This window comes from Equus caballus, chromosome 11 (assembly GCF_041296265.1).
Source record: "Equus caballus isolate H_3958 breed thoroughbred chromosome 11, TB-T2T, whole genome shotgun sequence".
Lineage (NCBI taxonomy): Eukaryota > Metazoa > Chordata > Mammalia > Perissodactyla > Equidae > Equus > Equus caballus.
Genome location: NC_091694.1, coordinates 24,255,044 through 24,276,569, shown reverse-complemented (window position 1 = coordinate 24,276,569; position 21,526 = coordinate 24,255,044). Strand labels below are relative to the sequence as shown.

At 51.4% G+C, this 21,526-nt stretch overlaps 1 protein-coding gene across 19 annotated transcripts; it reads right to left on the bottom strand.

The window, feature by feature from the left end:
- Positions 1 to 5,930: 5,930 nt before the first annotated feature.
- On the bottom strand, positions 5,931 to 19,665 carry NFE2L1 (NFE2 like bZIP transcription factor 1). Of its 19 annotated transcripts, none has more exons than XM_070226218.1 (6): positions 19,269 to 19,665; positions 15,714 to 16,727; positions 10,737 to 10,952; positions 10,266 to 10,355; positions 9,885 to 10,043; positions 5,931 to 9,095 (listed from the first exon to the last, which is right to left on the bottom strand). In XM_070226218.1, exons 2-6 carry the CDS (start codon positions 16,221 to 16,223, stop codon positions 7,731 to 7,733), a joined length of 2,340 nt encoding a protein of 779 aa, XP_070082319.1. In that variant the 5' UTR covers positions 16,224 to 16,727; positions 19,269 to 19,665; the 3' UTR covers positions 5,931 to 7,730. The 19 variants fall into 19 exon arrangements, with proteins under 19 accessions (XP_070082319.1, XP_070082322.1, XP_023508432.1 ...); XM_070226221.1 differs by having other exon boundaries at positions 10,737 to 10,919; positions 19,269 to 19,442; XM_023652664.2 differs by lacking the exon at positions 19,269 to 19,665 and adding an exon at positions 18,174 to 18,331.
- Between the last annotated feature and the right edge of the window lie 1,861 nt (positions 19,666 to 21,526).

The following is a 21,526-nucleotide window of genomic DNA, read 5'->3' as shown; positions in this document are numbered from 1 at the left end:
TTTCTGTCTTGATTAAGTCTTGCCAAAACCCTCTTTGCCTTTTATTACCTTACAGGTTCAGCCTGTTGGACATAACTTCCACCCTTGGATGGTTTTATTTCTTGAACACTGTAGGCTTGAAAATCTGGCGCCTGGACTTTGAGTGGTCTCACCGTATTAATTTAGTAAATGTTTTTGAGCATTTATAATTGCTACAGAGGTTGTAAAGATTGTCATATCATCCTGTCTTCATATTGCTCAAAGTTTGTTTATTTAGCACCCTGTGACCTGATAGCACTTCCAAACTATAAAATGTTTGGGAACATGGGTTTTTGATTTAGGTTTAGTTCTTGGCTCGTGTATTTCATAGATTTGTGTGACCTTAGATAAATTCAACTTCTCCAGAATTTTCAGGAATTGGCCCTGTGTTTGATCCCTGAATTAAAATGTCATCCATTTTCTTAACATCGTTTTCTGCCTGTAATCCTAGAGCCAAAGTGGGACTAAACCCTTGTCATTTATAAAACAGGAAAATGAGGTTTCCACTGAGATCAAATCACTGTAACAGTTCAGCTCTCTTCAGTAGTACAAAGCATTCGTTTCAGGTAAACTGATGTGTAGATACTTTTTTCTAAAAGCCGCCTAAGGAGTTTGGGAAGACATAAAGCGGAGCTGGGAGGCCTTTCTGTGCAGAGGTGCGAGTGTGTCCTCGTAGTCGGCAGCAGCAGAGCAGTTGGTAGCTAGTTTAGAGAGTTGGGTTGAGGAGGGCTGAGGTCGTCTGGTTCTGTTCTGCGTCATCAGATGCACTGAAATTAGCCTTCAGCCTTGGTGTGTGTCCAGCGTGGGCTGCTATTCAGGTTTAGCCTTAACCTTTGGAATCTACTTCATTGTCATTTCTGGCATTCCTGAACTCATAAAACCATATCATTCCTCCCCAGGGAAGACATTGAAATGGATAATGCATGCAATGAAAACTGAAGTGAAGATAGATATTCAGTATTTTCTTATCTTTAAGCCATTTTTCACATTTCTAGATTCTGTGTAAGGATAAATTTTTCTCAAGCAATTGTTGAAGCCACAAATGCATCCAGAAATGTTAGAAATAAAAAATACACATAGGCACAGCAAATTCTTAAGTCTGCTTCAAAAAGTATTTGGAAAGCATTGCTTTGCTTTGCTCTTTTTCTTTCTTTCCTTTTTTTTTTTTTTGATGAGGAAGATTGGTCCTGAGGGAACATCTGTGCCAGTCTTCCTCTGTTTTGTATGTGGGATGCCTCCACATACACTGCTTGATGAGCAGTGTGTAGTTCTGTGCCTGGGATCTGAACCAGTGACCCCAGGCTGCTGAAGTGGAGGGTGCAAACTTAACCACTACACTACCAGGCTGGCCCTTCAGAGAGCGTTTCTTCAGGCAGTGCAAAAACGCATTTGTTGGATGACTTCAATGAAATTGCATCATCATAGAAATGTTTTACATTGGCAGAGCCAGACAGCCTCCACTGTCTTCAGATGAATTTCAAGTTAGTACAGCAAATGGCTACTATAATGACCACAGAAGCACTCTAGCAACTGGCAGTGCTCAGGAATAATTGTTTCTGCTTTTCAATGTCATTTGAAAGTTTTGACTATGAATTTTAAATAATTTTTAATAGTTGAATTTTTAAGTAGTAATTTTCAGATACAGTCACATTCCAGAACTCATTTGAGCTAAGCTCAATTTGATTTTAACCCTTGGCCATATGTGCTCAATGCGTCTTTCTAGTCTGTGGCCTGTAGCATCGGGAATCTGTTATAAAGTAATTATTTCCCTCACAGAGAAGGTAAAATGATAGCGGAAATTGTTACTCCAACATAATTTGGTAGAACTGGAACTCTGAAATCCAAATTTCCTGCAGTGGCTCCACATCCTGAACTGTGTATGGAGCTGAGTTCTGGTTTTCTTTTTTTTTTTTTTAAAGATTTGCACCTGCACTAACATCTGTTGCCAATCTTTTTTGCTTCTTCTCCCCAAAGTCCCCCAGTACTTAGTTGTATATTCTAGTTGTGAGTGCCTCTGGCTGTGCTCTGTGGGACACTGCCCCAGCACAGCCCGGAGTGGTGCCATGTCCGCCTCCAGGATCCCAACTGGCAAAACCCCGGGCCGCCAAAGTGGAGCGTGCGAACCCGACCTCTCGGCCACAGGGCCGGCCCCTGAGTTCTGTTTGAGATCAAATTAATCTGATCAGGTTATCTGATTGGTAATAGTGTTAATCTGATGTACAAGTTGGGTCTTCTCATGAAGATGCTCTCCTTTAAGAGCTGATAGCCTGAACTAAGTGCAGGCTCAGTGCTGTCCCTCGCCTAGAATTTGAAATACAAATAGCACTGCCAGCCCAGCGTTCAGCTTGGGAAAGGAAGGAGTCTTGGCGTCACCTTGCCTTTTAGCAGTAGGGAGCGAGGAGGCAGAGGCATCCTGGTGTTCTGGTGTGTGGCTGAGGAAGTTTGAGAGAGGAGCTTACGATCCCCAGATAGCCATCTGTCTGATCTGCACATTGCCTTGGTTCGCCCCTCCAGCATTGAGGTTTTCTTCAAAAGTTACTGCTTTCCTAGCCAACGTGTTCAAAGTGCTCATCTCTCTTCTATGGATGACTTGTAATCAACCTTGGCTTTGGGCGCTTTCCTCTGAATAAACTGCTGAATATTGAAAGCTGAAATAAAACCATTCTGCTGGGATGAAAAGCATACTTGGCCCTTAGGCCAGTGAGGTAGCGGAACTCTGAGGCGAGGCTGAAAGATTTAAGTTTACAATATGTGCAGACAATTCGACACTTCGGCTCTGTAGTTTTTGTTTGTATTGAATAGCTTGTGTTAAAGTATTCGACAGCAGGTCTGGGTCTGCATTATGACCTTGTGGGTTTGCATGCTGGTTTGTGATAGTACCAGAGCGGCTGTTTACCCCACATGGATTTTTAAATCCTAGTTGACTTTGACCAATTGTGCCCTGTTTACTGTTTGCATAACCTCGGGGTCAGGCTAGGCAACTTTGGGGCCTGGCTATGGGACGTGGGCCCATTGTTTCAATTACTGCTTCAAGCCCTCGCTGAGGATAGGAAGGTTTAAGACAACTGAGTTAGCCTAATAAAATTTGTGTTTAAAACAAAAGGCAGAGCACCGACTCCTTTCCTCCACCTCGCCCCAAGAGAACTAGGTTCTGTTTCCTTGGTTGAAGTAGCATCTGGAATGATATAACAAATAGTGTACAGCCTATCTCCATTCTGCAATTAAAGTTAGACTGGAAAGGAACCAGCATGAAGACTTTGCTTGGTATTTTTGTGTACTCACAAAGGAAGACGAGCGTTTCTATCCAGCTGATCTGGAAAACACACCTCTTTAGCAAGGTCTCATACTCTCACTCCTCCGGAGACAACTTGTGCACTAGATTCTGTTTCTCAACTAATTCAGGCAGACGTGGACTTTCAGATAAATCCTGGACAGAACAAGGACTAGAACTCAAATCAGGTGTTAAGTTTCACACGTACCCCCAGAGTCCCGCACGCTTACTCTCCCCTATGAAGTTAAGAACTAGGGGCAAGGAGGACGGCTGACCTCTGTGGGAGAAGAAAGTAAAGGTGAAAGAAAGGTTATTCTTGGTACACAGACAAAATGACAAGTCAAAGATCTGTGGGTCCATTTCGCTTCCCAGATGGGTCAGTGGTAGGAAAACAAGGCTTAACCACTCATGATAATCAAGCATGTGGGTTTTGCTAGAGAATTTCTACACTTAGTTGGGAAAATGACTTCCAAGGAAGCAGACACCCAACTAGGACCCACATCTGTACAGGGATAGCATCAGTAAGGAAACGGACTTCTTGCTGGTCGTGCCTTAAAAACTACGTTTAGTCTGAGCTTCTAAAGTTGTCGTCTAGGTCACTGCCTACTGGATGAGGTAGGAGACTTGAGGGTCGTGGGGATGTTACTTTTTCCTGCAAGGCACTTGTCTTTCCAGCTATTTGGCAAACAAACCTGAAGTGCGGCAAGGCCTGGCGTAGCTGGGGGTTGAGGGACGAGGGTGGCCAGAGGGGCAGGTTCCTTGGAGAGTACCTCCCCGTTCAAACCCCAGCTGTCTGACTAATTCAGCTTCCCCTAGTAAAGGCTGGTAGTCAGCCATAGAGGCCAAGTCTGGATGACACTCAACATGTCTCCAGATCACTATTCTCCTCAGTTATGTATTTCTTCCACTTTTACTGATACTGAAATAGCTGTAGCTTCACTGGTGAGATCTGTGCAGGGCAGAGGGCGAAACGATGAGTCTGCTTCCATCTCCTTACATGAATTAAGATGTGTAGAAAAATCTGTCTGAATGAAGCCTAAGACTGCTGAAGTCAAGATAAAGCGAGCTTTCTACCCCCACCTAAGCCTGAGGCCTGCTCGTTTCCCTGAACTCGGGCCCCTTCTCACTTCCCGTCTTAGGTGTAGCGGCTCTTTCATAGGCCTTGAGGCCCTCATCTTTCTGCCAGAAAAAGCCCTGAAGCTGGAACACCCATTCCACCTGCCAGCCGCAGAAAGAGGTCAGCCCCACGCCAGTGCTGACCAACTTGGCCCAAAGCCCTAGCCAATCACCGTGATCCTAGACACAACCGCACATCTCTCCATAAGGGGACGTGGGGGAGGGGGTGACAAAAATATACTTTCTCAGGCCAGGGGCAACACTAGCAAAGAGGCTGAGAGGAATTTTTCTCTTGAAAAGTCTTCAAATCTGTTTTGAAAAGTTGCAAAACAAGATAAAAGTTACAGCCTACTTGTGTACTAAACAAAAATACACATATGCATTTCTAGAAGGGCTACAAAAACATTCCTCTGAATTGTCAGTTTTCTGATTATGATTTGTATTTTATCAGCATGAATTAAAGTTTTTCAAACTTAATTTTTAGTCTTTTCCTTTAAGAATCTTCATTTTACCTGGCTTACAGACATTAATTCCTAATTAGCAAAGAGCTCTTGTTTGATATGACCAACCCTTGCCAACTAGAGATGGGGGAAAAAAAGCCATAGTAAACAAAAACAAATAAGAAATCAACATTATTCCTGGAATTGTGTTCCACCCCTTAGGATAAACCGGTAGTAGCATCATTAACGGACGAGGCTGAGCCAGTGGTACACGGACGGGAGCTCACTATCACAGCTTCCGTTACGGGGATCACAGCCTCTGGTCCTAAACCTTGTCCAGCAGTGACAGAAGCTGCCAGGTGAGCATTCGTTACAATTCACGCATTTGCTAAGCACCTACTCCAAGAGGGGCATGTGACAGTTCCAGCAACCGGTTTACCCAGTACCTGGAAGCATTCAGCTCTTCAAAGGCTTGGTATTAAAGTGGGGTTTTGGGGGTTTTTTTTTTTCTTTCTTCTTCTTAGGGAGAAGAGATGCTAGTCACCTCAGCTGGGGAGGTTTTCCAGTGCCTCAAACCCGGGTCTAGCTTCCTGCTTCTCTAGTTCTGTGGCCCTGCTCTGTTACACTGATTACTGAGGTTTTCACCATTACAGCCATCAGTGTGCCTACACTCCAATGCTCAGCACCCTTTTGGCAGGTGGGGCCACCAGAGAAATAACAGCACAATCAGGATTAAAAATGGTTTGTCGCAGGTGGATAGGCAAGGAGCCGGGCCAGGTGACACCACCTCCACCCAGCCCAGCCACTCTAGGAGAAAGAGGTGCAAACAGGATTCTGAATCCTTCCTAAGAAGATTCAGCTGGCAAAGCCTGGAGAGGTACAGAACACCTGCTTGGAAGGCTTAATGCAGTATTCAAGAGTTTTCTTTTGTCTTCCTAAATTCCTCATTGTCAACCTCCCTTGCTCTCCACCCACCTTCCCACATGAGCTCTGCCTTAGCCACACAATGGCTGGTCCTCCCCTCATGCGGCCTGTTTCCTTTAGTCAATTTAAATTCAAAAGTAGGGAAAAATTGCACTTCAGAATGAATCATCCATTTTATTTTATTTTATTTTGTCATGTGCTCACAGCATCTCTCTCTCTCTCTCTCTCTCTCCTCTCCCTAGCAGGTCACAGAGATAAATTAAAAATAAAATCTACAAGGAAAATAATTTATAAAAGCAGTTCCCAGGCTCGTGCCTTCTATCCCTACTGCTCAGTTAGAAGGTATGCCCCCCCCCCCAACACTGCGGGGAGAATCAGCGCTCCCCCCTGAACTCACTCCTGCTAGTCTGGGGCAGAGAGTACTCCAGAGCCGGGCAGGGGTAGGGGCAGCAGTGGCAAACAGTTAAAAATAAAGACACTGTGGTCCTGGAACCATCTGGCCACCTTGGCACTCCCCTCTCTGCCTCCCCCAGGCAGTCCTCCGGGAGCCCCTGCTAAGCTGGGGGTGCGGAGAAGCTGCCTGTGGCCTAGAGCCTGGGGAGGGGGGCGCTCTCAGTCCCCATTACATGCACTTCTCATTCTCCTAGAAAGAAACCCAAAAAAGAAAGCAGACGGAGACCTCAGGACAAGAGGAGAAAAGTCCCAAGTGTTTCACACAGTTACACGGAGTCTTTATGGCAAAGAGAACATTTAGCAGCTTTGAATATTGGGGTATCTCCTTTTTACTCAACACAAGCATTCTAGACCCTATAAGTGAAACAGGGCTCAAGCCCTAAAAAATCAAAGCGCAAGAAACTCTAAGAGGACTAGTTTTGTTGTTTGTTGCCGGGTTTTGTGGTTTTTGTTTTCTCCAGTGACAAGCCCAGTTGTTAGGAGGGGAGGCCTGAGGGAAGGGTCACTCCCCAGAGTTGTGCTGAATACTGCCTGGCTTCTCCACATCAGCCCCCTGCCTCAGAGCAGCCCCCACAAGAGGAAGGTGGCAGGCCCAGCACTGGGGGCACTGGCAGCACCCCAGCTGCAGAAGAGCTGCAGGCAGCCAGTGAGGGCAGGCACGCGGGCAGGAAGAGAACAGCATTCACATGCAGGCTCTGATGGAGATGGGGGAGCCTCAGCTCAGGGGTGACCGGGCAGAGGGAGATGGAGTGGCAGGGCAGTGAGTGACATGCTTGGTGCTGGGGCTGCTGCAACACGGGCCTCATGATCCTTTTCTGTTCCCTCTCCCCTTTGACCCTAACCCTCCAAGTCAGTGTTGGGTCCCAGTGGCTCCCCTAGGATTGAAACACTACAGAGATATCCGAGAGCGCCCCTTCAGGGATGCCAAAGCACAGGAGCAGAAAAGAGTTCACAAAGCCCCTCCCTGAACCCACCCTGTCAGTGCACCACCCCTCCCTGGGGTGAAGTGGGGTTTATTCACACCAATGACCTACTTCCACCTAAAACCTGCTGCCTGGAATCCTGGCCAGAGCCAACCTTAACCTGCTCTTTGGTTTTCTTCCCGCTTTGATTTTTTTGGGGTTTTTCCCTTCCTTCCTTCCTTCCTTCTGTCCTTCCTTCCTTCCAGGAATGAGACTTTCTTCTACTTTCCTCTCCTCTCACAAGTCCCTTCCTTCCTCTTTTGGCCTCTAGCAATGCCAGCAGCACCCCTTCCCTCAAAGAAAAGGAGTAGGGGTGAAGACCCTGTCCACCCAAACAGTCTGGCCACTTCCACCTCCCGCAGTGAGGGAAGCTGAGCCAGACAGCGCCTGCGCCTGCCTCTTCCTGTCCACTGACCCGCAGTCATCCCATCTGAGAAGATCAATTGGATAAGAAGGCATGAAAGTCCCCACTGTAGGTCCAGGTCCAGGCCCAGCCCTTCTCCAGTTTCCATCTTGGTGAGCGTCAACCCCCCTTCCTCCCCAGGCTCACTTCCTCCGGTCCTTTGGCTTCCTCTCCTGCCGCCGGGCCTGCTGGTCGGCCAAGGTGCGGGGAATGAGGAGGACACTGCCATCCCCGGCATACTGGAGCGCATACTGACTGGGTGAGTAGGGTCGCCCATTCTCATCCCGCAGCCGCCCGAACACCTCCTGGTACAGGCTCTGGACCTTCTGCTTCATCTGCCGCAGGGACCGGAGGAACTCCACCTTCTCCTGCAGCAGTCGGGCTTTGTCGCGCTGCAGGTCCTCCACATCCCGCTCCAGGTTCAGGATGGTGTCCAGCTTGCGCTTGCGGCAGTTCTGCGCCGCCATCTTGTTCTTGCCCCGGCGCCGGATGTCACGGATGAGGCTCAGCTGGGCCTCGCTCAGCTGGTATTTGGATAACAACTCATTGAACTCCTCCACAGGCAGGTTGATGATTTTGTCATTGGTGAAGGGGATCTTCATGGCTCGGGCTCGATGCTCATCCCGGCTCATCTGCTTGTCTAGGAAGTCGGCCTGCTTCTCCTTGCTGCCTTTCTTGACAGTGCTGGGTGGTGGCAGGTCAGCGGAGTCGAGGGCACTGGGCGCCATGTTGTACGTGTGGTTGTGGCCCACATGCTCCAAGTAGGGCAGGCAGGAGAGCTGAGACGGATCCTGGTAGCTCATGCGGCAGAACTTGGAATACTCAGGCTGGTAGCCCACAGCTCCCTCAGCCTCTTCCAGATCCAGGGTCTCAGAGTCAGAGCTATAGCCAACGGCGCCTTCCTCAGAAAAGGAGGAAGAGGCTGAGGAAGAAGCAGAGGAGGAGGAGGAGGAAGAGGAAGAGGAGGAGGAGGAGGAGGAGGAGGAAGAAGAGCTGCCTTCAGGGCTGCTCAGGGAGGAAGGGCTATGGCTGGAGTCCAAGGAGAGGCCTGAGTCAGAGTCAAATTCCTCTTCGAGCTGGGAGGCCTGCACGGGGTTGAAGCCTTCTTCAATGGCCAGGTCCATCAGGCTGATCTCATCCAGCATGGCTTCGTCTAGCAGACCCCCCAGCGGGTCAGGCAGCTCAGGGCCTGCTGTGTCATTGGCTGTGCCATTGAGCTGGGGTGGAAAGAAGAGCCCTGCCAGGTTGGTGGAACCAAAGGTGGAGTTGAGGCTGGTGGAATTGCTGGGGGCCAGCGGGAGCAGCGTGGAGCTGCCGGCCACAGGCAGGCTCTCCACCTCAGGGCTGAAGAGTGAGAAGTCCTGGCTGCAGCCCCCCAGGGACGCCTGATGCAGGCTGACATTCTGATTGATGGGAGTGTTGGGGGCAAGGCTGTAGTTGGTGCTCAGTGGGTCTCCAGGAGGGGCATTGTACAGGATCTCACTTGTTGATGTGTTCACTTCCATGGCCTGGGAGGGAAGAAAGGCATCATAGTTCACTTGGAGCAGACTCCTTCCCAGGGGTGGTGGGGTGCTCACACTAGCAGGCACGCTACACAGGCACTGCTCCACGGTTGTAAAGGCAAGAGACTGGAAACTAGAGCCCACAGCATCAGCTCCTGGCCCCGCTTGGTCCACTAGGCCTGGCAGAGATGGGTTCCTCCTGACTCCACCCCAATGCAGGACTGACCAGCTCCTGCCATCTTTGGCCAGATTCCCTACCTTGGAGGGAGAGGAAGAAAACTACCTAACTCTGACGGCCTTGCCTCTTCACTGCAAAATCAGCCCAGTGAAAAGAACACCCAGCCTTGAAGTTAGAAAACCTAGCTGCACCACTTGCTGTTTGACCATGGGCATGTCACTTAACCTCTCTGAGCTTCAATTTCTTCACTTTAAAATAATAAAGGGCTGATTAGATGATTGTGAGGGCCAAGCGATGACAACGGCTGTAAAGCACTGCCTGAATGTTGGCTTTTATTGATGCTAAACCTTGGAGGCACCCAGCCAAGTGGTTATCTGCCTGACGGAAGGAAGAAGGCATACCAAGGAGGCAGGCCTGCTTTAGAAGACTCAGCCCCAGGGTTTTGACTCCACCCCGCACTGTCCCAAGGACAGCTGGACAGTTACCTGTCAGGGTTCCTACTTTCCCATGGGTCAGACAGAGAGGTGTTACTCTTTCTCTTCCTAGAGATGAAAAAGCAACTGAGTGCTAAGATGACCCACACACAGTCCCACAGGTCTGTGCTCTGATAGTCCTACCTGCATTTCCATGATGGACATGAGATCTTGCCACTGCTGTTCCAAATCAAATGGTGATTCTGTCCCCGTCAAGAGAGGAGACAAGAGGTTGTTTTGAAGACCTGGGGGCTCACTCTCACTAGGCACGGCTTCTGTTATGCTGGAAATGTCTGCCGGAAACTAGGGCAAAACACAGAGGTTTTAACAGAGAAGGAAAGACCACTTTCTGCTTTCCTCCCAGAGACTGCCAGTGAGGTTCTGTTTCTTCCTTCCTCTGAATTCACCCCCAGCAGCTAGGACGAGGCCAACAGCAAGAGCTGGCCCCTCAGGCAGCCGCGCAGGGACACACCATGTGCAGGCTGCCCTGCTGGCTCGGTGGGCTCTCCCTGGAGTCCTGCTCACCTCAGCATTCTCCCCAAAGGGGCAGGTGGCCTCCAGCAGCCTAAGGCACTCTTCCAAGGACAGGGCCCTCTGGTCCTCCCCACCAGGCACCTGTGGCAACAGCAACTGTAAGTCTGACTGACCTGCGCCTTTGCCGCGTGCGGGCCAAAGCCTCTTTCCCACCCTTTTGGAGGGGAAACTAAAGGAGGACCTACGTGGTTGCAGGCCTGCACTCTCCCTCCATTCCCAGGCTAATGGCTGCCCCGGGTCCCCAACTCCAGGAAGAACAGAGGGAGAGTGGAAGAGTCCCGACGCAAGCAGGAAGCTGCCAGGTGTTGCCTCCGCTGTGTTGTTTGTTACCAAGGTCTGGCCCCTCAGCCCACTCACTGTGACTTAGAGACCTCAACCCAAAATATAATTCAGGCCCATCCCACAGACATTACTTGCCTTCTCTAAGGGGAAGTTTCTAGAACTGGGCAGAGGTGGGAGTACCTGTGCAGGGAAGCTCTCCCCAGTTTCTCCATCCACTAGCAGGTTTCGTGCCAGAGCTTCTGCACCCTCGCCTGGCCAGGTGTCCTCCTGCTCCGCTCCATCTTGTAGTTCCTTATCCACATCCTGTTCCTTCTGGCGATGACTATAGTCAAAAATCTCACGCCCAGCCCCCAGGTCAATATCCTGTCGCCAAAGGATGTCAATCAGATCTATGTCCTGAAAGACAGATCACCATGACTTTAGGTCTCAAGTCCAGGGGCTCCTCCTTGTCCTGCCCCTCACAGGTCCCTCCTAGCATCCTTTCAGTTAGTCCTGGGTGGGGCCCCTCCCAGCCCTACACCTGCCAGCCTGTACCCTGGCCCCTCGTACCAGTAAGGCTTCATTCATCCATTTCCAGACACCAGCCTTCAAAAAAACCCACTAGCATGACCATCACCACACAGATCTGTGGGCTTGGGATCGGGACCAGAGACACAGCTGGGCCAAAAAAGCAGGGCCACCTCACCGCGACATAAGAAGAAAGGGGTAGTAGGAGACACCTCTCATTTCAAGAATGGGAATCCCTTAAAACTTGGTTTGTAGGAAACTGGCAATAGCAAGCAAGGCGAATTGTCATGCAGAATTGCTTTGAGGTGCCCAGGCTTGCATCAGCCTATGGTGCCATTTCATTTGCATAAAGGGGTGGGGTGGGCTGGCGAGGAAAATCCCTGCATTTGCAACCACCTGATGCAACCAGTGACAACGACAGGCTGTCTCCACCCCTTCCCACAGCCTCCCCTGGCTGAGGCTGGAGTAGCTGAACACCCACAACTCTTAAAGCCCAGGCTCACCTCAAGATCCATCCCTGCCAGAATCCCCACTCTCAGCGGATCCTAGCAAGCTGCCTCAACCCCAGAGAACCTCAGGCAGTCAGGTGATCCTCACTGAGCACCCCACCCCTGCCCCGGCCGGCCCCATGGTGTCCCCTCACACCAGTGCTCTCACTCCCTTTCTTACCACACCCCAGGACTCACTGACTCCCCAGCAGTCAACCCCCTCAAGGACATAGCCCCCATCACTGCTCAGCCACAATTGCCACCTCAAGCACCAAAATGCCTCCCTCCTGTTCTACCCTGGTGGCTCCTGATCAGTTCCTCCATCTACTGCCACCCCCACTGCCACTAGCATAGAACCCCAATAAATTAGAGCCGTTAGGGCTTCCTACACATGCCGCTCCTCTAGAGCTGAAGAAACCCTCAACTGTTGCCTTCCACTCAGAGGTTAAAAAACAGACACTTTCCAGAAAGCCATATCCTTAGATTAGACCCACCTCCCTAGCCCAGACTAGCCAGACTAGGTATCCCTTTCCCACCATAACCCTCCCGGATCCTAAGACCTCCCAGATGTGCCTCTCCCTTTAGTCTCCCCACATACACCAACCTGAACAGAAGCCCTGGACCCAGGAGCAGAGGGGGGCTGGGCCACCCGGTGACCAGCCAGCAAAGAGTTAAGGGGCTGGCTCCCTTTGGCATGGCCCCCACCACTGTGAGAGCTGCGGTCCAGGCGGGTCATGGTCTGCGAGATGAGCCCCAGGGCAGCCGGTGCCGGGAAGCCGGACAGGGGGCTGCACGGAGCTCTTGGCTTGCAGGGAGCACACCAGGCTGGAAGGGTGGCCCCTTGCTAGCTCCGAGGGGCCTGAGGAGGGTGCCCCGCCCGTGCTGCTGCCTGGGCAGCCCAGCCCAGCCCCCTTCTTCCATCCTTGAGCAGCCCCCTCCCACCTCACAACCCCAGTTCCACTCAGGCGCCCGGCAGCCCCCACCCTGAGCTCACCGCAGAGGCTGCAGTGAGATGGGACTCCCACCCCATGCTCCGTGCTCAAGCTGCAGAGGAAAGCAAGCTCCCTCCTGGGCCTATCCTCCCGCTCCTCCCTCTCTCCCCCTCCCCACGCCCCCCAAACTTGTTACCTAGGCTGCAGCAAGGAGCCAATCCCCTCCCCCTCCCACCCCGCAGGTCACTGCTGAGGCTGCAGAGAGCCAATCCCCTCCCCCAGGTCAGCAGCTGGGCTGCGGAAAGAGCCAATCCCCTCCCACTGTCGTTACCTAGGCTGCGACGAGAGCCAATCTCCTCCCCCAAGTCTCCGCTGGAGATGCGCAAGGAGCCAATCCCCTCCCACCGCCTGTTACCTAGCTGCAGCCGGGAGCCAATCTCTGCACCAGGGCAGCTGGAGAAGCTGCCGCAAGGAACCAGCCCATCCCTGGGCCGCCTCCGTCTCCTCAAGGAGACGCACCCAGGGGCGGGCAGCCCCACCCAGCCCAGTCAGCCAGCCAGGGTGGCGCAGTGAGAGAGCCCTGGGGGGAAGGGGTGCCACTTTCCCTCCTGTCGCATCCTGCTTGCCCAGCCCACTCAGGACTGGGCAGACACTCCTCCCGCAGCCTCTCCGGGAATCTAAGTTCTTCCCTGGAAGTGAAAGGAGTTTTCCCGTTCCTCAGAAGGGCTGTGGCCAGTTGTCCTCAAGCCCAAGGATCACAGGCTAGGCTGGGCAGGAACCCAGTCCACCCAGACCCACTGTGAGCCAGGGGCTTTGTGACCCTACAACAGGCCAGGTAAGAATAAGAGGGAAAGCCATTTGCACACGTGCAGCGATGTCACAGTGCTGGCCAGGCCCAGCCCCGACAAGAGGAGGGCAACACGAGCCTGAAAGGCCAGCACTGAAGGAGACAGGTGCTCTGCAACATCCTGTCTACAAAGGTGTCCCCCACGCTCACTCTAGCCCAGCTAGTTCAAGACCATTCTGTGCCCGACCCTGGGCCCTCATCTCTAAAGCAGGAAAGAAGCTCCTGAGAGAATCAGGATCACTAGTCCAACTCCCATCCTCACTGCTGCTCCCTTTGAGCCTAAGGTCAGGTCAGGGACAGTATGTTCTCCTTGGTCACAGACTGCTCCTCGCCTGGGAAGAGCTGTACAAAGGCCACCCCCTGCTCTGGGCAGAGTGCCAACCTCGAGGGGAATCCTATCCCTGACAAGGGCCTGGGCTATGGCTGTCCATCGAACAGGCCTGGCAGCAGGGGAGCGCTGCCACCCCAGGGATAATACCAGCTCCAGCAGTGCCTGTCACATGCTCGGGACCTGGGTATTTTTATCCCCGAGTTGCTGAGGAAATGTTGTTCTAGACACATAATAATCCTCCCTTCCCCCATACTCAGCCTGGGCCTCCAATGACGACCCACCCCTAGCCCCCAAAGGGAGCAGTGAAGGCCTGGGGTCAGGGAAAGCACAACCTTCATAAAAGCCAATAAATGGAGGAAAGCAGAGTCAAAGTCCCATCCTATTCCACCCCAAGCCATCCAATTATATCCAAAACATCCCATCCCATCCCATCCCGGGAGACCTCTCCACAGGAATAGGAATGGAGCTATCCCTCCAGGGTTCCCAGGCGCGAGTCCAATTACACCCACCCCTTGGGGAGCTACAATGGGGCAGGAGGAGAGAAGAGGAGGCTGGGAGGCATACTTCCTCAGATCGCTGTGCCAAGACTGGAGCCCATTTGAAAGAAAAGGACAGAGGAAGCAGAAGAGAGGTAAAGTTCCCAGGAGCACTGTATGAATCTAGAAAAGAGGCACTGAAAGGTAAGGAATGCTCATGGATCCCACACTCAGATAATTCTAGTCTCTCTCAAAGTAGATCCAGTCTGAGCCAGCTGAGCAGAAACAGAGCAACCCTGGCACTACTGACATTTGGGGCCAGTTCATTCTATCATTTAGGGGCTGTCCTGTGCATTTTAGGAAGTTCAGCAGCATCCCTGGCCTCTCCCCACTAGATACCAATGGCACTTCCTCCAGTTGTAACAGCCAAAACTGTGTCTAGACATAGTCACATGTCCCCTGGGGGGCAAAATCACCCCTAGTTGAGGACCACTGGCCCAGAGAAAGCCACATGCTTTGATGGTCAGTAACATTCAGAGAACTTAACTCAGGAACAGGCCCAAACACAGGATGGGAGATGAAACCTGGTCCGAGTGGTGGGCAGAAAGAGCCAAGTTCTGCAGCATCTGTAAAACTTTTTACATACTTCCACATCCCCCCTTCCTAAAGATGCCCCACCAAAGACTCAACTCCGGAAAACCCAGCGCAGCGTAATCCAGCCTTCTCTCCCTAATGGCCAGGAGACTGCAGCAGGCCTGTTTTCAAGCTCCTTAAGGGCAACTGGCAAGCTAGGGCCAAACACAAAGTTGAAAGCAGTCTTATCATCATGGTGGTAGGATAGGGGCAGTGCCACTCACATTGTTAAAGGCACCTGCATGACTTTCTGCCCAGAACAGTATACATCAGCCCCATGTCAGGAGCTAAAGATCTCTGATACTCAGAGCAAGCTGACTTAGGCAGCAGAGGCAGTTTCTCCTCTAGCTCCTAGCCCTCTCCTCCTCCTCCCTGCAGTGGGCCTTGAGCAAAGAATGGGAGCCTTGGCCCTCTCATGGCCAAGAATAACTATGTAAATCTACCCCTTGGCTCAAGCCCAGGAGAGTCGACTTATCAGGACCTTACAACAACAGGCCTGACCACAAGGGAGGAGAACTTCAGGATATGTATGTGTGTTTTGATGTGGGGGAAGGTACAAGGCAAGAGTCCACAAAGTATTTGTGTCTTAGCAACAGATATACACCGCACCAAAGCCCATCACAACATGACTCCCTCCCCCACCCGGGCTCCCGGAGTCATGTTGAAATCCAAGCAGTAAACACGCTGGCATGTTCTAGGAACCTCCCACTGCCCTGACAGTACACTTAAAGGTGGGTCAATGGTTCAACACAAGGAAATGCTCCCAGCCCCCAGTCTCAGTCAGACAATTCAGCCCATTCCTATCCAAGAACAATGCCTGAGACCCACCCTAGAACCTCTGGTTCTTTACAGGGGTTGGTACTATCACCATCCTCCTCCAGGATCCCCCACCCCCACCCCCACCCCAAACCCCTCCCGCCCACCCCTCCATGTGGCCACTAACCTCTTTGGTTAAGTCTCCACTGACTGGAGGGGCTACAGCCCCCAAATCCTCCAAATCTTCACTGAATCCCTGCTCCGTTTCGCTTTCTCGCACCCCGTTGTCTGGGCCTGTCACATCTTGGAGGCCACTGGAACTCTCGAGGGCGAGGCCTGAGCTGGGCTGGCTGCCAGAGACAGACCCCTCCGGATCCCGGTGGACCAGCCAGGCGTTTACCTCAGTGGTCGGCACCTGGAACCTGTCCAGGGCCCTCACCTGACTGAGGAGCCGCCGGGCAGTGAAGTAATTGTCCAGGTCTATGCTCTTGGGGTGGATACCATAGCCATCCAAGGTATTCCTCAGGTTGTGGAACTGGGTTTGAGTGTAGGCAGAACTGGGCCCCAGGATGATCTCCCGGAGCGGGGGGAGCTGTGAGGTCAGGTAAGTATCCACGTCCACCCGCACCCCAATCAAACTCAGCAGAATGGTGAACTGGAGGAGTCCTTCCGTTAAGTATTTCTTCAGAGAAAGCATTGCTGAAGGACCAGAATGTTTATGCTTTTTGGTTTTTAAATCTTCCGAAAGGCAAATCAAGGCCACTGCTCTGCTGCTGCAGCCAGCAAGTTACCCTCCTCAGTGCCAAACCCTGTACCCCACCCTGGCAGAACAAAGGGGCTGAGCTCCCTGACGGCCTCAGAGGAAAGCACACCCCGCGGAGCCAAGGCCACGCTCCAGACCACATTCACTTTTCCCTTCTCGACACCTCACCTCAGAAAGTGCGACTGCTCCTAAGGCAGTCCCGGCCCTGAGGGCCCACGTGACCTACTGTCTGCACCGTCCATACAGTTGCTTCCTCACTCACATTAGTCGTCCTCTCTGTAGATTCCACTGCAGGCTGTTCTCAGGAACAGCTGACGGGTTTTTTTTTTTCCTTCTCCCTCCTAAGGTTTATTTTCTTTGGCTGGAGCTACAGGCCTTTTGTCTTGGGTCAGAGTGTCCCTCCTCCTCCACACTTACCAGGGGGGTTTCCAGAGAAACCTGAAATGGGAGTCACAAGAGCAACAGGATAAGAGTCCGTAATTTTCCCACCGTTATCAAGGCAAAAAGTAGAAAGCATATTAAAAGGCCACTTTTATTTTTTATTTAAAAATAAAGCAACTATCATATACCCCCAGGAAAACAAAAAATCTGTTACACACAAAACAACAACTATGAAAGGAAAATAGGGCTCACAAAAGATCCCAGTTTCTGGATATAAAATTTGCAATGCCCTGAAAGCTAGCTTGTTTTGGATAAGCAGATAATGCCCAGAGCATCCAAAATACTTTACATGTTATCTGATTTACCAACCCTCCCCCCACCCCATACACAGACTACACAGCTTCTATTTTTAGCATGAGAAGTGCATTTCCTATCTTAAAGGAAAGTTGGTTTCCCAGCTCTCAGGAGAAAACTGCCTACAATTCTCGTCCCTTACAGTTCTAAAGGGGAGGGAGAGATCCCTTATGGGAGACAGTGTAAAAAGACTTGAGGACAACGTTCAGGCCACCACTTATAGAAAAAAAAAAAAGGTCTTGTTTTTCCAACTTCGAAATCTGATTTGCCTTTCCTATCGCTCTCATATGAAAAAAAGGGAGGGTGGGTGAGAAGGATGGGGGGGGGGGCGGACTGAGGCAGGATTATTCGGTCCAGAATTTGCATAGGCAGGTTTTATTTCCATTCATATGACCTTCTCAGCCAAAGCAGGAGGATATGGCCAAGCTCTAAACCCAGACAGCTAGGTGGGGAGGGAGTAAATCTGCACGTCCTTCTGGTGCAGTTTCTGGTCTCTACTTTTGAGCTTTCATTAACCTCAAAGCAAGATACAGCTGTCCCCTCTTTACTGTTGTGACCCATCTACCAGCTTCATCCTAAAGGGGAAGAGGGACGGACCGACACACGCACACCCTTATTTGGTTAGAGTAAACACAACTGCGACCCAGAATTCCGGCTTACACTACTCTCCCGTTCTCACGCATTTCATTACTAAGACCTCCCAAGAGCCTCTGGCTGAGCCCGGTCCCACCCTGCCCCGGATACCCGAGTCTGGCTGGGACCAAGTCGCCATGCCCGCTCTCGGCGCCTCGGCTTCTAGCCTTCTGGGACAGCAGCGAACAAGTGCTACTTTCCTGGCCTTGACCCACCCTTCTGCCAAACCCCACCCCGCCCTCCGTCCCCATGGCCCCACCCCGCTCCCAACCCGGGCCTAACACCACGCCTTCTCCTGCCCTCAGCCCTCCCCAGTCCAACCCACCCGAGCCAGCTTTCTCCCCTGCCTCGCGGCCCCTCCCTGCCAGGCCCAGGGCCCGGCCCCGACGCGAGCACCGCTCGGCCGCCCGCTCCCGCCTCCTGCCCCTCAGCTCCACCCCGCCGCCCCTCACCCCATAAGCCTCGGCCCCGCGGCGCTGCGCCCCTCCCGTTCAGGGAAAGGAATGTGCCTGATACCCGCTGCTGAGCTCAGCGTCCGCCGCTGCCGCCACAGCAGGCCCTCGGCCCGAGTGCTGGCCTCGCCGCCGCCACCGCCGGCTGGCCTAGACCTCCCTGCCTCCGCTTCCCTCCCCGCCCCCTCCTCCTCCCACCTCAGTAGGAAGCCCGCCCCCTCCGTCCTCCCACGAACACGTTTCTCCAATCAACGAGCCGAGACCATGGCTGTCGCCGGATGTCGCTTTGATTGACAGAAGAGAGAGCCCAATAGCTGAGTGTGTCTCCTCCTCCCTCTCCCGATTTCCCAAGACTGACATGGTCCGCGGCCCAATGGGCGTGTAGGCCCGCCCCGCGGCGTGGGCCCACCAATAAGTGGGACGAAGGCCCTATCGCCCGGCATTCTGGACACCGCCGCCGTGCGCCGGCCGTGGGTGGTATTACTGGCTGGGCGCGGAGTGGAGTGTGCAGGCTGAGCGCTTCCAGTGCATTCTGCGGCTGGGGAATGAGGGCCTCGGGCCGGGCATAGGAGGTGGTATCGCCGGCGGAGCGCAGAATCACCCGCTGGAGGCTTCCCACGGTGACTTGCAGAAGTCCGCTGAGACCCGAGGAAGCCGAGGCGGGGCACAGAGCGTGTGTTTGGTGTGGTGGCGATACTCGTGCCTCCATCTTGGGTGCTGGCAGCGGAAACCACTCTCCCAGCTTCCGCTGCGCGGAGCCTGACTCGCAGCGTCCCACGCCAGTCGGGGTCGTCTGCGCCGCGTGCCCCAGGCAAGGGTCACGTGGCGGGGACAGCCCTGCGGGCTGGTTGCCCCGCCGGTGGTGGGACGTCGGACGGTGGTGGGACGTCGGCGGAGTGAGGGATGTGGTGTAATTGGGGATTTATGTCTTGATAGAAACACCCCGAAGAGTTCTCCCTCTCCTCTCTGGTGTCCCCTGTTCGACATCCCACCAACCTTAGTCTCCTTTGAAGAACTATCCACAGTTTCTGGTGTTCTCCAGTCTCGCCTAGCCAACATCTTTGTGATTTTTCAAACGTTAGTTTATCCCCAACATCATTTGGAGAAATGTTAAACTTGCAAATTCTGAGGCCCGCACCCGGAATTCTGATTGACTTACCCGGGGGTGGCGGCGATAACTTGGACGTTAACTCAGTAAACGACTTGCGTGATTTTAATGCAGCTGGTCCGACGACCGCATTTCGGCAATCTCTGAATCACCGAGTTGGAGTCTGTTGCTTGCTGTGGGACAAAGGCGTCAACTCAAATTCTTGACTCCCAGGAAGATCTGCCTAATCTAGTGTGCGAGTCATTGGTCCTTGTATAACTAAGGACAAGGCCAACTGGTAACTCATTAGATAAGAACATCGAGTCCATCACTTGTTTGGAGAGTTAGGAGGCTCATAATTTGGGGTGATTCACAGATTATAAAGCATTTTCACCATATAGAAAAATTTTGGTGAGGAAGATTGTCCCTGAACTAACATCTGTGCCAAACTTTCTGTATATGGGAATGTGGGAAGCTGCCACAGCAGGGCTTGATGAACAGTGTGTAGGGCTGGCCCGCTGCCCCCGCCCCGCCCCCCCCCCCCCCCCCAAGTGCAGAGCCCAGGAACTTAACCACTACACCACCTGCCGGCTCCCTAGTTACGCATTTCAAAGACTGATTCAAAGAACACGTTTTCCTTATTCATTTTACTGTCTGTCTCCTGGTAAATGCTAGAATATAAACAAGGACTAGAATTTTGTGCGTTAACTGTTGAGTCTTAAAACCTAGAATGGTGCCTGGAACATAGTAGGCACTCAATAAATACTGAATAATTGAAAATGAACTCAAGCAGGCAGGCCTGTGATAAAAAGTTCCTGTCAAGGGGCCGCCAGGGGCCGAGTGGTTAAGTTAGCCAGCTCCGCTTCCGCTGCCCAGGGTTTCGCCGGTTTGGATCCTGGGTGCGCACATGGCACCACTCATCAAGCCACGCTGAGGGGGCATCCCACGTGCCACAAGTAGTAGGACACACAACTAAAAATGTACAACTATGTACTGGAAGGGCTTTGGGGAGAAAAAGAAAAAATAAAAAAATTTGAAAAAAAAAGTTCCTGTCAAAAGCAGAAATTCATACTTGGAGGAGCTGTGGTTTTGAAGGATACAGTATATTACCAAGGAAATAGACCCTTCAGCCCCTGAATTAATAAGACCATGAAGGTAAATACACTGATGCATAAGAAGGGAAGAGAAATTGAGGTGTGATCATTAACTCTAAAATACTGAGGGGGTGGGGAAAGGGCGAAATAGGTAAAGAGGATAAAAGGTACTTCCAGTCATAAAATAAGCCATGGGATGTAATGCATAGCATAGGGAATATAGTCAACAATACTGTGATAACTTTGTATGAGGACAGATGGTAACATCTTAGGGTGATCAATAACAAATAAATGTCAGATCCCTATGTTGTACACCTGAAACTAACAGAGTATTATATATCAACTATACTTCAATAAAAAATAATAAAAATTAAAATATAGCAAGGGGGTTGAGAAGAGAATATTTAAAAACCATAGAACTGAAAGATATCAAGGCTAGACTAAAGTCACAGGGCTTAAATACAAGACTATTTTGAGAAGGGAGAAGGAGATTGCAGGCTGTGAGTGGTCATTTGTTTGACACAGCAAATACAGAACAATTTTAAAACTTGACAGTTTAAAAGAAAAACAACTGGGCAACCTTTTATCTTTGGGGAGTCAGGAAACCTTAGTGCCAACAAAATTGGCTCTTGGAGAAGTCCATTTGTATTTTCCAATTTTCTTTGAGCTACATAGCAGGGTACTGGTGCCTGGGATGAGAAATAAAGTTATATAGTGGATATAAGACTGACTAACATGAAATCAAATAAGGTAAATAGTCACTGAAATGAGATGGCAGCTGTCGGTGGGAAGGCCACATTGGGGAGATAATGTGTGATATCGTCACATCACTTGGAAAGCCTACATTCATTGGGTCACTTTTTAATGCCTCCTAGGTTTGTTGAAATAGCACTCTTGCCCATCCTCTCCTTTCCTTTCTTGGGTCCCGGGTGTGGAGGGAGTAGCAGGCACTTCGAATAGGAGCCTGCTGTTAACATAGCATTAACTGGGCTATGCATTGGTTAATCCTTAGGGAAGGAGTGGGAGACGGGTGGAGAGGTCTTTTGTTTTTGCCCACATCATCCCGTTCATTTTCTTTTGCCTCCTAACTTCAAGTATTGTATTTAAATGTGTATAATAATTATTATATGTCTAGTGAGAGAGAGATGGATCAAGACTGTATTGAGTTAAAGAATGACTGGAGGTAGTTAGAAAAAGCTTCCTGCTTAGCAGTTACACAAAGAAGGAAAAAGGAAA